Source organism: Syngnathus leptorhynchus, chromosome 4 (genome assembly GCF_054491065.1).
Source record: "Syngnathus leptorhynchus isolate UIUO chromosome 4, UIUO_Slep, whole genome shotgun sequence".
NCBI lineage: Eukaryota > Metazoa > Chordata > Actinopteri > Syngnathiformes > Syngnathidae > Syngnathus > Syngnathus leptorhynchus.
Genome location: NC_141198.1, coordinates 7,914,293 through 7,930,246, shown reverse-complemented (window position 1 = coordinate 7,930,246; position 15,954 = coordinate 7,914,293). Strand labels below are relative to the sequence as shown.

The 15,954-nt window shown below is 41.6% G+C and overlaps 1 protein-coding gene across 4 annotated transcripts in view; it reads left to right on the top strand.

Annotated features, from left to right (window-relative positions):
* Positions 1-15,954, top strand: part of ncor2 (nuclear receptor corepressor 2) — a 57,028-nt gene that overhangs the window by 37,690 nt on the left and 3,384 nt on the right. For all 4 annotated transcript variants that reach the window (XM_085909071.1, XM_085909069.1, XM_085909070.1 and 1 more), the window contains 24 exons: positions 1,757-2,174; positions 2,972-3,092; positions 3,581-3,845; positions 4,430-4,594; positions 4,689-4,825; positions 4,939-5,038; positions 5,166-5,270; positions 5,917-6,008; positions 7,727-7,877; positions 8,761-8,910; positions 9,000-9,092; positions 9,241-9,458; positions 9,540-9,873; positions 10,007-10,207; positions 10,349-10,597; positions 11,262-11,414; positions 11,501-11,743; positions 11,846-12,023; positions 12,118-12,479; positions 14,160-14,290; positions 14,387-14,565; positions 14,781-14,915; positions 15,096-15,238; positions 15,315-15,368. In XM_085909071.1, the coding sequence (XP_085765197.1) occupies positions 1,757-2,174; positions 2,972-3,092; positions 3,581-3,845; positions 4,430-4,594; positions 4,689-4,825; positions 4,939-5,038; positions 5,166-5,270; positions 5,917-6,008; positions 7,727-7,877; positions 8,761-8,910; positions 9,000-9,092; positions 9,241-9,458; positions 9,540-9,873; positions 10,007-10,207; positions 10,349-10,597; positions 11,262-11,414; positions 11,501-11,743; positions 11,846-12,023; positions 12,118-12,479; positions 14,160-14,290; positions 14,387-14,565; positions 14,781-14,915; positions 15,096-15,238; positions 15,315-15,368 (4,377 nt within the window). The remainder of the gene's footprint in view (positions 1-1,756; positions 2,175-2,971; positions 3,093-3,580; positions 3,846-4,429; positions 4,595-4,688; positions 4,826-4,938; positions 5,039-5,165; positions 5,271-5,916; positions 6,009-7,726; positions 7,878-8,760; positions 8,911-8,999; positions 9,093-9,240; positions 9,459-9,539; positions 9,874-10,006; positions 10,208-10,348; positions 10,598-11,261; positions 11,415-11,500; positions 11,744-11,845; positions 12,024-12,117; positions 12,480-14,159; positions 14,291-14,386; positions 14,566-14,780; positions 14,916-15,095; positions 15,239-15,314; positions 15,369-15,954) is intronic.

The window sequence follows — 15,954 nt, the reverse complement described above, 5'->3', positions numbered from 1 at the left end:
TCCCCCCAAATGATGGTTCGTCAAAACACAGTCTGGTGGAGTGGCCACTTCAACCAGAATTTTCAGAGAATTTTGAATCGTGGATAATGGGTAACAGAAGAATTGAGGGTTTTTTGGGGTTGAGAAAAAATGATTTTGTGTGATACAGCCAATAGAATATCTGGCCAAAAAACACCAACTTGATTATTTCTCAACATTCTCTTGGACCCACTTCTGCTTCGTCGTCTTGTCGGGGAACCCCATTTTCAGATTAGCTGATAAGTTTCAGTTAAAAAGAACCACCAATTGTTCGTACAAAACTCTAATATGTCAGCAGGTCAATATTATTGTAATGTTTCAAAGCTAACTCAACGCAAGAAGTACAAACTGAAGCTTTCGAGTGAGAAGAGCAGTGTGGGCAGTGGAATAGGTCAGGTACTTAAGTTGTAATTTTTTTGTGAATTTGTGTTTTATGGAGGATTTTAAAGGTATTTGAAGCGCTCATTCCAAGTTTGTCTTTTTTTTTTTTTCAATTCCCCAAAAATGGACGCCATTTCTTATGTTCCGAATACTAGATTCGTAATAAATTAGGAATGGGCACTTAGATACATTTTATTTGTTTGGTAATAGTGGATATTGATTATTTTAAATATCAATTTGTATATAGTGCTTATAAACGTTTTGAATTTAATTCCGTGTGATTGGCTAGCGACCCCAACCACCTTTGTCTCATCCAAAGTCGGGATAGGCTCCAGTTCACCTGTGATCTTCGTTCGGACAAGTGGTATAGAAAATGGATGGATTGACAAATATTGTTGTGCCATTTGAGAGGCCCGCATTGAATTCAACTTTCCTTGTTTTACATTAAAGTCTTGTTCCCAGCAAAATAGTTGTGACAGAATCAACAGCACCTATGCTGGCTACAGCAAAGTATTCTAGCACATTCAATTTTAGTTTCATTGCTTCAAGATGTGACTCGTCAACAATGTATTTTCATACGCTCAATCAATTTTTAGTCATCGATTCATCTATTAATAACCCCAATATAATACAGTGCCTGGAAAATGTGTTTATACCCCATGAAACATTTCCACGTTTTATGACTCCCAGCAGTCACAAACTTGAATCTATTTTGTTGAGATTTTATGTGTAAGCATCACACGGTTTTCAAAGATCATATATTTTCCAATTTTATTTGCTAAAAAAATGGAAGACTACATATCACCTCTGTTCCACTTTATGGTTATGTGCCACTTTGTGATGGTAGACCACATAAAATCTCAAGGAATAGCATTTATTTGTGGTTGTAAGATGGCAAAATGTCAAAAGGTTCAAGGGGTATGAGTACTTGTTCAAGGCACTATCTAGATTGCATTATGACCTCGGTCACTCAACATCATTCTTAATTTTCTGGTGGTGACTTTTTTTTTTTTATTCACATGAAATATTTCCACAAAAATTCTTCTGTTCAACGCCTTAGAAACCTTTATTGTTTCTCCCTCTTTGTTCTCCAACAAGTTGCATATACTCCTCTTGTCAGAGGAAGACAAGAGTGTTTTCCCAATACCCGATTTGTTTTTGATACCCGATTTGTTTTCGCCATTGTTGAAACATTTAGCAGCTTTTGCCTCGTGTTACTCTGGCAGACAACAACTCTAGACTTTTTTTATGCTATGTCTAATGATCAAGTGTATGACCATTTGAAAAAAAGTCCACGTATTTCTGATTTGGTATCATACCAACTCTCTCACAAGTCCCTTGCTTTGCCTTCTGGTAGGTGGTGCCAACAACAGCTCGGACACAGAGAGTTTGCCATCACCACATTCAGCTGATGATACCAAGGCCAAGGAAGAGACTTCTAATAAGTCCAAGGCTAGCTGTAATACTGGGGATAAAGAGATAGCTGGAACTGGCACGGAGCAGGCTGGAGATGTGAAACCTCCTCTAAAAGAAGATGGAGAGTTCTCCATCAAGCAGGAAATAAAGACTGAAACAGGGGAGACAAACAAGGAGCTGACCCAACCATCACCAAGCAACGATGCCACAGACAAAAAAACTTCAACAGAGGCTGAGGATGTCAAGAAGAGCTCAAAGAAGGAGCATGGGGCTAAAGTAGGCTCCCATGGGGACAGCGATTCCAGTGCCACTTGCAGTGCTGATGAAGTGGAAGAGACAGACAACACAGAAAAGAACAGGTGAAATTCACAATAGCTTTTATATGCCATACATGCATCTTCAAATTTGCCAATAATTTTTCTATGCATTGAACAATGATCAAAGTGAAACGGGCCTTACATTTCGAGGCTTCCAGATAAAATTTAATTCTATCATGCACTAGCTCAGTGTCATTGGTTTTCAGCAAAATAATAGTTGGGTGTTGTGGCAGCTCGCCCTCGTGTGTTGCCAGGGTGCACAGCGCGCTCCGATCACAATAAATAATGAATGTACCTTATAATCAGCAACTTTGCTATTGCAGATCATTTTTGGAATGGAACCCCCGTGATAAATGTGGGATCACTGCATCATTTTTTTTTCTTTTGCTTAAATAGTGCCCCAAACTACTCTGTCTTGCATCCTTGGCCCTCTCTGTCAGTGAAATAGTTTCAGTGGCACTTATGGCTTATAATGTGCATGTTTAAGTGTAATTTGTAAATGTGCGTGCCTGTGAATGAGGCCACAAGAAATGGGTGTCAAAGTGCGTGGGAGGAATGACTAGTCTTGTTTGTGCTGTATTTGTTCGTTTCTTTTTTCCATGAGAGCCAATTGAACACACTGGCAGAGCTGAGAAAAATGCTGCCCTCTGCCAAAGCAAACAAAGAAACGTGTGTGTGTGTGTGTTTTCTCTCATTTGTTCTATTGTGTCTTTCTGCTATTTTATATTGAGTATCCATAAGTTGTGCTGCTGTAGTTCTTTATCATAATTATATATAGTTCTAAATGTTGGAAGTGGATGCATCCGTCAATGTTTTTATATTATTTTATATATCTGCAGAATGACTTCTCCCCGTCCAAGCCTTCTAAACTACACTCATGATGGGGTCATATCCTCCCCTCTGCAGAAGCCTATGGACCTTAAACAGCTCAAACAGCGGGCTGCTGCCATACCACCTATTGTGAGTCACTTGTTTTCCAACCTCCGCTTTTGTGCTTGCGCCCTTCCATCAAAGCAGTGTTTGTATATGGAACTAAATATAAACTGAATATTTCACATACTGTACTTATCAGACCAAACCATAGGACTTTTAACAATGCACAAATGAAATGTTTGCATAAACCTGTGCGTAAAACTTACCTAGCTATTCCTATGATTTCTTCACTATCTGCATTCACAAAATTCACAGTTTGTTGTAGTATCATGCCAGGCAGGCAAAAACGATTGCTTGAAAATCTACCTTAAAAAGACTTGAATTTGTCTTTGATTTTTAAAACGTTGCATGAACCATGAGCTGATGCAATTTCATGCTTTGTTTGGAGAGATTAAAGTTTTAGTAGAACAATCATCATCGAAGACTGCATAAGGTCCCTAATTATGTGAATTACATGAAGGAGAATTTAAGTATAATGTGCAAATTCATAATATGAACCATTGATCTCCTTCTAGATCCCAGAAGCATCAATCCAAGGCAATCAGCGGAGTGCGGGTACTAAGGCTGTTTTGCCCCCCCATGCTTTGGCACTGTACCAGCAGCAGATCACCATGGCTCATGGGGAGTCGTCTCAGGAGGTCAAACAACAGCAGCAGCAGCTTTCAGGGCAGCCAAGCAAACAACAGCCTTATCCCCAACAAACAGAAAGAGACAGGGAGGCTCCTCATAGCAGCAGCCCTCGCATCCGCCCACGCAGCCCTTCCACTGGTGACAAAGATGGTATGCCTCTTTTATTGCCTACTGGATATTTAATGTTGACTTTATTATAGTGCCAAGCAGCATATGATTTTTGGCAAATAAATTGATAGGAAACAGACACGTCAGAGCAACACTTTACGGGCTAATTGATTTATAGCTGTACTGTATTTGTTGACATGCTGGCGTTGTTCTAATCTGGCCGATTTTGTCAAAAAAGGAAAAACTGAGATGCGCCAAGAATCATGCATGATGCTTGGCAGTTTATTCAACACATTTAATAGTGTTTGAACTAGTTTTTTTTCCCATAGTTGTCTGCTAATCTGCTTTCTGTATTTTTTTTCTCTCGTGTACTCGTGCGTTTCTGGGACACTGGCTGAAAGGCACTTGATAAATGATTGTAACCCTACTGACCTAGAAGGGACTAGAGGCTTATGTAGTGCACTTGATCACTGTGAGCTTGTTGGATGTGAAAATCAGATCAGTCATGTCTTTGAAAGACCATCGTGGAAAAACTCGTATACATTTCTGCAAGAAAGAGACAGAAAAATAATTTAAAAAAAAAAGAAGAAATGCAAGATGATGAAGAATATGTGTTGCTTTTGCAGAAAAGTTGCAGGCTTTCTCATCACATGGTGAAATCAAGAGGCTCGCACTGGGCCCGGATGACTTAAGGTCCACTAATTTGGGTCGACCAGTTTTGTCCCCGTTCCCCATGTCCCCACGAGACATGACCAAGATCAGTCACGACCAGCACCTGCTCCAATTCAATTGTAAAGTCTCTTCTTTATTCTCCTTGAGCCCATTTTCTTATTTTTTCCAATGCATTTCTTTTCTCATTTGTTCATCATTTCTTCTCCCTGTCAGCATTCCAGCAAGTGGGCCATCCAGTACTTCCTGGTTTGCAACAGGATAGTGCCAGGCAAGCAGCAGTGAGACCCCTCATTATACCAGAGCCACCACCTCTTATTTCCTCAACCAAACCTGGAGGCTCTATCACACAGGTAGATTTCAACACAGTTGGTTGCTCTAAACAGTAGGAAAGCTTCAAATTAGGTAACGGCAAACATATGCTCAAGTATTGCGGATACTATTAATTAAGTGAATGCTTTTCCAGGGGACTCCTGTACAGTTGCACAGCCCAGCTCATGGGTACGAACATGGAAAGATGCCTTCTACCCAGATGAGCTTGTCTTGGATTGATCAGAGGAAAGTTGGTACGTCAATTTATTTGGTTTTATTCTAAGTTCCTGTCTCTGACTAAATGGATAGTAAAGTGTATCTTTCGGGTAATAATTTCTCTTTTCATTTCGTGCTTTTACTAAACCGCTCTGTTTTTTATAGGTGGTCCATTCCCTGTCGTCAAACAAGAACAGTTGTCACCTCGCAGCTCTTCCTTGCAAGCTGACAACCCATCGATCCAAGGCACGCCTCATGACGGTGGTAGAGGTATGTTTTGGATTAAATCTGTTGTACAATAATCATAACAACAAAAATAATAATCATATAATAATAATAATAATAACTTCTGTAGTTTTGGGACTCTGTCACATCGTTTGGCTGGTCCCACGACTTATTCTCAGGTGCAAAAAAAAAAAAAAAAAAACACCCAAAAAAGTAGACAAAGACAATAAAGACATGCACATTACTGCCAGTGTCCACCTTCTATATCGCATGCTCAAGAAGGTGGCAGTAATGTCTTAAAATTATTTGCCACTGTAATCATGGCAACAAATGCATGACATATAATTAGTTTGAATAAGGAAATGAGGGTTCGCTCTCTAATTACTCCCCCCCCCCCCCAAAAAGAAAACAATCTCACTCAACAAACATTAGGAACCAGAATTGAATTGAGGAATCTCAATCATACAAATTCAAAGGGTTCCCAACTCAAAATGCGCATAACTCAGAAATTAAGAAAAACCTACCGAGATAATGGATTTCTGTGGAATGCTAATGAGAATTGATATGGAAATCTCCAAACATGTATGTACAAGTTAAGTTGTTAATATCATTGAAAGTCATATACGCTGCATCTACTGCTTCTTGTGTCAGAAACATCAGTCTTACCTTTTCAAATTAAATTAAATTCTAGCTGTCCAGGGCGGTAGTATCACAAAAGGTATCCCGGGGACCAGAATGCATCCAGATTCCTCCATCTCCTACAGAGGCGGCTCCATCACTCAGGTGAGTTGAACTTGTTGTTAGGCTTTGCGCCTTCAGAAAAGATAACTATCTATATATTGCTATATCAGATATTAATTTGCTTTTTTCCCCATTATTATTATCATAGTGTTTGAAACAAACCTACATGATTTTTTTACTGTATTTATATCATTAACTTGTCTTGCAACTACGACGGCATCCCTATCCCAGCCGTCTCTGGTACACCCCGAATTAGTTGTCAATCGCAGGGCACAAAAAGACAAACAACCATTCACACTATCAATCACACCCAGGGTCAATTCATAATGCTCAATTCACCTAACGTGTATGTTTTTGGATTGTGGGAGGAAAGCAGAGTACCTGCGTGGGTTTTGTCCATAAAGTGAAAATCCATCTGTTTACTGTAACCAAAACAAGCAAAAGAAAATAGTCAAATTGAGGTGATGTGCTGTCAGGCCAGAGAAAGAGTGTGAGGAGCCTGTAGGGATTTTTTTTTTTTGTGTTGAGCTGATGAAATGGTACAACTGCTTGGTCACCTGGGAAGCACCACAAGAAGAAAAGACTTCATATACTGTAATATTAATTTCTTATCACGTTATTACAGTTGTTTGACTATCCCCCAATTCAACTCCATCTGAGGCCATGTAACTTGCAGCTATAGTTTTAGTTCACTGTTAATCATGGACTCATATGGAGCACGGGGCAGAGCTTTGGAGAGAGGTCAGGAAGCAGACCAAGTGGAGCAGCGACTGCATCTGTGACATAACCATTGCTGTGACGAGTCCTAGTTACCCTAGCAACAAGTACTCGGTGTGCTGTGTCCGAATCTATTAATTCTAACCAAGCCACTGTAATCTAATATCCAATTGGCTCATTCGGTCTGTGAAGGCAGATTAGTCAAGAAAATGTGAGCAGTGTACAAGCTGTTGTCTTGTGGCAGATCATTTATTTGCAACCATTTATAAATTAATTTTTGGACGAGAAAGCATTTACACAAGCTTAGAGCTAGACGACACTTCTTGAAACCCCTAAATAACCTAAAATCTCTGTACACCCAGCCATATCGGGATGTGTCCACTCATTTTGTAAAAATTCAATTAACCTTATTCGGGTATAAGTGCATGGTTTGAACAAAACTTGATGTTGCAAGGTTAGTAAGGGTTGAGAGTGGGGCTGACTAATTAATCCAATTAAAATCATCACAGTGTAGGAGTAAAACTTTCAAATAGCAAAGGTGCAATTTTTGTGGAAAAAAACACTGCCTCATTGCAGTCAGTTGGTAAACTTTATTTTTTTTCATACACGCATGCGCATGCACGCAAACACACACACACACACACACACACACACACACACACACACACACACACACACACACACACACACACAGTGTACATGTTTGTTTATTAATTCATGTATAGTCTGTCCCAATAAGTTAACATTTAAACATGGCTAAAATCTTTCAAAGGTTGATTTTCGTAGCATGATGAGGTTCCTTTAAAAACAATTCATGGAAAGAGGAAGTTGAAAAAAACAAACAATTGGATATTGGGGGAAAAAAAACACAGTCACACTATTGGAGGGGCACGATTAGATTTTTTTTTTAATTGCTCATCCCTATCTGAAAGTCAAGATTATGTTTTGCCGTTTTAACCAAATGATTAGACATTTGAGTTTCCACATCCTCAATTCAATAGTGAAATGGTGAGTATGGGTCTGAGTTGTCACTGTGTCCACAGGGGACACCGGCTGATGTACTGTATAAGGGAACTATAACCCGTCTGATCACAGAGGACAGTGCGAGCCGTGCTGACAGGGAGCGGGATGACGCACTGTCAAAAGGTCATGTGGTGTATGAGGGAATAAGTGGTCACATCCTCACATATGATCGTGAGTATTTTGCACCAACCCAATGTCTGTGCTAACCATATCTCTAAATACAGAACATAGTAGGCTATGTGCACTGAACAAAAATGCAAATGTGACATTTAAGTTTTTGCTCCCATCTTTCATAATCCTGAACTTTGAACTACATAAAAAGCCTATTTCATTCAAATATTTTTCACAAATCGGTCTAGGTTGATGTTATTGACCACTTCTCCTTTGCCAAGATAATCCATTCACCTCTAATGTGTGGCATTCACCTCTAATGTGTGGCATACTGTATAAATAGAAGTTGTTGATATTGGCCTGTGAAATGTTGGTCCATTTTATCAATGAATGTCCAAAGTTGCTGGATATTGGCAGGAACACATTGTTTCCCAAGCATGCCAAATATGCTCAATGGGTTACATGTCCGGTAAATATGCTGGCCATGCAAGAACTGGGATGTTTTCGGCTTCCAGGAATTGTGTGCAGATCTTCACAACATAGGGACGTGCATTACCGTGCTGCAACATGAGCTGATTGCTTTGGATGCATAGCACAACAATGGGCCTTGAGATTTTGTTACGATATTGCACTACATTCAAAATACTGTCATTAAAATGCACCCATTTGTTGACCACCCATGACGCCGCCATCCATGCTGTCTGACAACTGTCTTGTGTCGTGAAAATGCAGTCCAGTCAACATCTTAATATGATTCAGTCATCTTAAGTGTTCGGATTTATCCAAATTTATGATGTAAATTTCCAATTCTCTGTGAAGAGAAACATTTTTGAGTCAGCAAATGAAAAATCGGAGCTTAAACGAGAGCTTTGCATTTCTAAGTCTGTCCAGTGTATGTGAATGTAACACAAAATGATAATATCTTTCTCCTTCAAATGTGTAGGTCCAGTTTCTCAAAGCTCTAAAGACGAAGGTAGAGGGTCAGGTCAACCTGGCGAAATTCTCGGAGTCAAGCGTCCTTATGATGTCATGGAGGGAGGCATCTCTCGAGGTCTGCCGATGAGGGATTCACTCTCGGCGTCCAACTGTGAAGGTAGCATCTGCTAGATTTGATCTTGTTTGGCTTTTTCAGGTTTCATCAGCCTTCGTATTAATCAAATGTCATCACTTGTCCAAACTCAGGTCTCATTGGTCGAGCCATGCCTCATGACGGGGATAGTCCACACCACGCAGCCTATAAAGATGCTCACCACATCCGCGGTTCCATCTCACAAGGTAAAATAACTATGCATTACTTGGCACCAATTGTTCACCAAGTATTTGCTGAGTGTTCTCAAGGACAGAACTACTGTATTGGTATGTGAAGACCCCCCACCCATGCCCACATATTCTGTCTTTAAATCATATATTCTCACGGTGTTAGGTATACCACGTCATCTGGACCCTCAGGATAGCTACTTGAGAAGGGAGGCCAAGCAAATGAAAAGAGAAAACTCTCCACCACGTGGGGCCAGTCTACTGTCGGACCCAATGAAGGGCAGGGAGGCTATGGTGCCCACAGTAAAGGAGGCTGGACGCTCCATCCACCTCATTCCTAGGGAGGAGCTCAGGCAGTCAGCCAAGGAAGGCATTATAACGCCGGTAAGCTACACATTTCCCCCAAGTGCCTTTTTTCAAAAAGCTGATTGGAAGTTCCTGAATGCCGTTAATGATTCTCTTTAGGGAGCACCCATGAAGCAGGAACCTGCTGGCTCAGGTAAACGACATGATGTTCGCTCCATCATAGCCAGTTCACCACGTTCCTACCATAACACGCCCCCTCACCTGGAGAGGGGACGCTATGAAGAGGCACCAAAGGGACGCCCTAGTGCAGTGGTCAGCACCGCTAGCTCAATAGCACGCTCTTCTCCCCTCACACTAACCTCGGAGCAGGGAGGTAAATCCCACCATAGCCCAGTGGGCTACGAGGACAAAAGCACCTTAAGAAACCCTTACCCTGGACCATCACATCGTAGCTCACCTCTTTCAAGGGAGACAAGTCAAAGGCAACATGATGGTGAGGGCTTTTAGGTTTTTCCCACTACCTCTGCAGGGATTACTCAAAAATGATTTCTGTCAAATGTAGGTGTGATTTTTCTCCAAATGTTACAACATGTATCCTAATTGTACATTTGTTGTGTTCTTTCTAGGCTGCAATAAGAAAGAACCTCAGGAGCGTAAAGCCACACCGACCCCAAGGGAGATGAGTTCTACCAAATCCCCTCTCCCAGGGGTTCCTGACCAACAGACCTATGAGCGTCTGTTGCAAGGCCTTGGAGCTGATGTTTACAGACAAATTCCTTTAGCCTTTGATCCAGCAGCTCTGCCTCGTGGCATCCCCATTGACCCAGGTACAGTCACACTAACTGCTTTGCACACCCCTGCTATGATGATTGACTCAACTCGGGGCATGAAAAGACTTTTGGCGCATCTCATCCAACATTCATTTGATAATTCTTAACCCTTAGCATATTTCTCTTTCCCTTTTACAGCCTACTACTTGCCTCGCCATCTGGCCCCCAACCCGGCATACCCTCATCCCTATCCCTACCTCATCCGGGGCTTTCCAGACACAGCGGCCCTCGAGAACCGTCAGACGTTGCTCAATGACTACATTACTTCCCAGCAAATGCACCAGTGGCCTGCAGCTGCTGCTATGGCTGCCCAGCGCTCAGACATGCTAAGGGGCCTTACACCACGAGATCAGCCCCTTTCTCTGCCTTACTCTGCTGCCCCTCGTGGTAAGACCACTTTGTTGGTGTTCATTGGGTAAAGGGTTAACGGCACTCCACCAATTTGTACATCAATGAGTCAAAATATACTTAAAACCAAGGTTGGGCTTGAACAAAAGCATATAGTGACCTAATGAGAGATTCTTTCATCACTAGAGCGAGAGCGTGAAACTGTTGGGCAGTGTTGTAGTATAGTTTGGTATTTCTGGGTTCACCTTTCCGAAGGTTCGCTTCATGTTACTGCTTTGTTTGAGTTTAAGCCTCTTACTGTACCTTGCACAAATATTTGAGGAGTTCAAAACATGTTTTATCTAATGCTCATCAGCTTGTTAATTTCACAGCAAAACAAATAATTGATTTGAGTGTGTTATCTTCGAACGAAGTATTCATTTTTTATTGTCATTCTGACACCCCCTTAACTTTGGCAATACTTATCCTAGGTGTTGCAAGGGAATGTTTATCTTGATTTTAAAATGACATTTTTATTCTGATTAATGACGACACATCGATCATGTTGTCGACATTTTCTTCACTTAGTTGTCTTCTGAGGGCACTCGTAATGACGACGCGGCCCAAGATTAAAATGATTTTGAAGCCCCTACTTTAAACCATCACATGGAAATTTACCATTAAAACATTTTTTGCTTTGCTCTTCTTTCCTCCTCTATTATAGGAATCATTGATCTTTCTCAGGTGCCGCACTTACCTGTCCTGGTCCCTCCCTCTGCAGGGACAGCCAGCTCCCCAATGGATCGTATCACCTACATCCCAGGAGGAAGCACCGCCTTCCCTGGCAGGCCTTACACCACTCCCCCAATCTCACCCGGTATGATGAGTCACACCAGTAATTGTTACCGGTTGGACCACTAATTGTTGTTGATATAATGATTGCTTCTCTGTTTTTCTGCACAGTCGGCTCATCGCACATGAACAAGATGCAAGGCACCTCCTCCTCATCAGAACGCGAGCGCGAAAGAGAACGTGATCGCGACAGGGATCGGGAGAGAGACCGAGAGCGGGAGAGAGAGCGCGAGCGTGAACGAGAACGGGAGAGAGAACGAGAGAGAGATCGCGAAAGGGATCGTGACAGAGATAGAGATCGGGACAGAGAGAAGGGTGGAGCAAATGTTGAGCATGCCCCTATTTGGCGACCAGGTGTGGAGCAGATTGTGACTTTTATTTTTTTCCATTAGTACATACAAAATATATATTTTATAAGAAATGCTCTAAATGCACGTCTACCTGTTTGTGCCTCAGGTACAGAGCACAGCTTAGCAAGTAGTAGCATTGTGAGACCTTCTTCCCAGCCATACAGTCACCAGCATTCCCCAGTGTCCCCTCGCACCCAAGAGAATGTGCAGCAAAGGCCAAGTGTCTTGCACAACACTGGAAGCAAGAATCTTTCTGCCGAACACTCCGGTTCCTCCGTGTTACGGTAAATGACTGATTAGTGTTTCAAACAAAACGTTTTTAAGAATTAGCTAAATACACACAGGCGCTCACAGCCTTTTTTTTTTTTCCTTTGTCAGATCCATACCCTCGGTACCCTCCCGATACCAAGGTTACCATGGTCATCTTCAAAGGACTGGCTTGCCCCCTGAGGCCTACGCATCCACACTAGACTCGAGCATCGCCAAAGAACGTGATGGCAAAAGCAGGGGACTACCAAAGCAAGTCCAAGACCACCACGGGCCCGCTAGCAAGTCTGACCCCAAGCTTTCCAGCCCTAGTCAGGGAGGAATATACCCAAGTCCTTATTCCTCAATTTCGGGACGACCACCACACCTGCAATTGGATAACCTTACCGGCCGTGGGGAAAGTGGTACACCTAGTAGGGAAAAGACTCAAAACAAACCGATGTCCATCCAGGAACAAGAACTCAGAGCACTCGGTAAGACCACCATGACTGCGGCCAACTTCATAAACGCGATTATTATGCGTCAAATTTCTTGTGAAACGGGGATGCCAGAGACGGGCTCGCTTGTTGCCAGCAGCGCCACTGATGGTAAGAAGCTGTGGATCCTGGGGTCCCGTTATCATCCAGGCACGCCCCCGTCAGTCTGTGGCCTTTTGCACGCTGTGGTGGTTGGCGTTATCGAATCAGCCTATTCATTTGCATTTTATTTCTTTAATTCTTACACGATATCAATTCTTTCCAAATTTCTTTACAAACTTAAAGACCACCAAGGGTGCATTCTGGGAAACAAAACTCTTGCATACCCCATATTCCATTTCACTGGCTAACATGAAGTGAGGAGTCTGATAGAGAACTGATGCAATCTAAAGTTTAGGCATTTTACAGTCACTGAGAAAAAGCGAAATCCCAAGTGTCCTTTAAGGGGTCAGCTTCAAATAGTGATTGTTAAACAGACATCAAGTAGAAAATCACTTCATTTCTTATTTTGATTTTCTTTATATCCGAAACTTGTCAGACAATTCACAGGTAGGCACCCCCCCTCCCTCCCTTTTAGCAAGACACTTAAAGCATAATAGTTTAAAAGTGGTAGTGGGCACGACTAAAATTGATTTGAAATTTTGACAGGATTGACATTTTTTGCCTCGTATATCCTGTCGGCCCGCAAAACCGCATACAGTACAAGTGCACTATCATCAAAGGCTGTTCCTCCAAATCAGAGTAATACTTCTCAAAGAAGGGCCAAAATGCTAAAAGCTGTGCCAACCACCAAACAGTCTCAGGCAGCTTTAAGCCTGTCAGGGGGGAGATGGGGTACTACTGATTCTTGCCCACTAAATCTTTGCATGCTGCTTGTTCTGTCATAATTTACTCCTGAGCTACACACCAAATGCTAAATCAATTGATATTCTTGAAATACGTTTGCCATTTTAGGATTATTTAATCCTAAAAATAGGCTGTTGAGTTATTGCTTCATTTCAGTACTTTTACTGCCCTATTAATATTCAAATGTTCCTTCCTATAAGTGCAATTACGATTATTTTTAAGAATGCTGAAAATAAATCAACATGGACATCAGTCTCATAGGTGTTGCTGACTCTGTTAATTGGTTTTCACTAGCAAGTAGAAAAGTCTCAAGGGAGAAAGGCGGGCTATTTTAAGATGTTGTTTACACAAATTCTTGTCATTCATTACGCGCAAACAGAAGCCAAAACAACTGTCCCTTTGGAGGAATTTCTCCTCTGAGGGATTACATGCAATCATTGCTATCCCCTGCATCATACTGTCGGGGAGATGCATTTTATGGCAACCTTTATAAATAATTTCTTCGCAATGCCCCTGCTGGAAAAGCAAGCTCTTGATATTTCATAAGTCGAATTTTGATTCCATAAGATAAAATATCAGTTCTTATCAAAAGGGGAAAAAAAATCTACTTGTCTCATTGTTGCTTTTTTTAACACTGTGGGTTTTTTTTTGTTTAAAGGATAAATAATTACCTGGCCTCTTTCCTGATCAGACATTTTATGGCATGTGACAAAGATTGTCTTTAATCTTGCATGTTTTCTTAGTACCTTTTCTTATCTTTCTTTGGACGTACCGAGCAAATTCCATAGGTTTGGAATTTTTTACCTCAATGTGTTTGTTTTTAACTCCCAGCTCAACAGAAGATGGAGTCACATGTCCTGTACCGTCCTCCATCTGAGGAGAGGCTGTCCCCAGGTCAGAAGCCACCTTCTCCTTGTGTCAAAGGTAGCCAAAGGGTCGTCACCCTGGCTCAGCACATCAGCGTAAGTTCACACACACACACACAAAATCGTAACTGTTGTGCTGTGTTGAGTTTAGCGTGGGGCAACTTCATGTCAATACTTTATGTACGGCAACAGGAGGTGATAACGAAAGATTACAGGCAGAGTCAGCAGCAACATCAACAAGGTTACCACGGCTCGCCCATCCTGGACTTGACCCGTCCTCCCAGTGCCTCGCAGCCCCCGCCCACTTCACAGGAGTCTTCCCAAGTGACCCGCTATCCCGAAGGCCTTGGGGGGGATTGTAACAGAGACCGGTAAGAGTCATTACAAAGCAGGATCACCAGCAGTTGACATGATCAACTGTTTGTGGTTGTGCAAAGAGAGCCGGCATGACTCCTCACGATTTTATTTCTGACCTCTAATAAATGTATTAATAGGCTACACGGTTCATGTTTCATAGACACACGAGGAGGCTAAGTAAGGGAGACGTGTCTAGAAAAAGGTCACTTTATTTGTGTGTGCTCTGCAGGTCTCCTCTTCAGTCCAAGTCTTCTCCAATCAGTGTTTCTAATGACTGTATTGAACCGGTATCTCCTGCTGGGGGTAACTCTGAGCCGGAAATCCAGGGAGGAGTGTCCTATCCTAATGAACAAGGAGAGCAAGCGTAAGACCCTAATGTTTCTTTGGATCTCTTCACAAATATTGCATTAAAACAAATCATTTTGAGTTGACATTGCTTTTGAGTAAGTCCCAGACTTCATGTATGGGTTTCTTCCATTTTATGAAGTGTGTTTAGCACCCACAGTTCTCCTGCTGGTTGACCGAGTTCTTTTCCCTCCCACAGAATGGCCTCCCGTTCACCACCTAACACCTCACAGCCTCCAGCTTTCTTCAGTAAGCTGACTGAGAACACCTCCGCTATTGTGAAATCAAAGAAGCAGGAGATGATCAAGAAGATGACTGTCGTAGGAAATGACAATGATTTTAGTGAGTATTACCTAAGTGTTCATATCTTTGCACCTTGATAACAATTTCTAATTGTGCCTACTTCTTACACTTTCAGATGCAGGTCAGCCTGGAACTGAAATCTTCAATATGCCAGCATCCACAACAGCAGGTTACTTTCCCCCCCCTCTTTGTCATCACTACACAACTAAACTAATAGCCTGAGCACAAATATTCTCCTTTGACCGAAGATGTTTTTATGGCTTTCTTCATGTCAGTCAAAATTTTTCTTTTATGCCATTCGGGGTGTAGCAAAAACCAATTGGAATCTGTAAATCGGTTTGATTTAAAAGATGCGAGTGCATTTAATTGAACTAAATTGATTTCTAAATATTTATATAATATACGTTTATATAATATATGTGATTTATTTTTAAATAAATGTAAAATATACTGACATATACATACATACATATCAATTTGTCTTTGGGAGCTTGATTTTTGAAGAAAATGCCACATTTTCAGTACTGACAACCTTTAATTCATAATGACAAAAACTAATTGTATCACAAACTCTTGAACTGAGCTGTACCTTATCAAATTGAATTGTAATCCTGTTGAATCAAATCATTCCACTTTGAAATTGAACCATCGCTGAATAGTATCGCACCCCATGTTCTGCATCGAGATACGTAACAAATCGTCGTTAGAGAGGTGCACGCCTACTGCGTTTTGTTTACTCTCTACTGTTTTTGCTT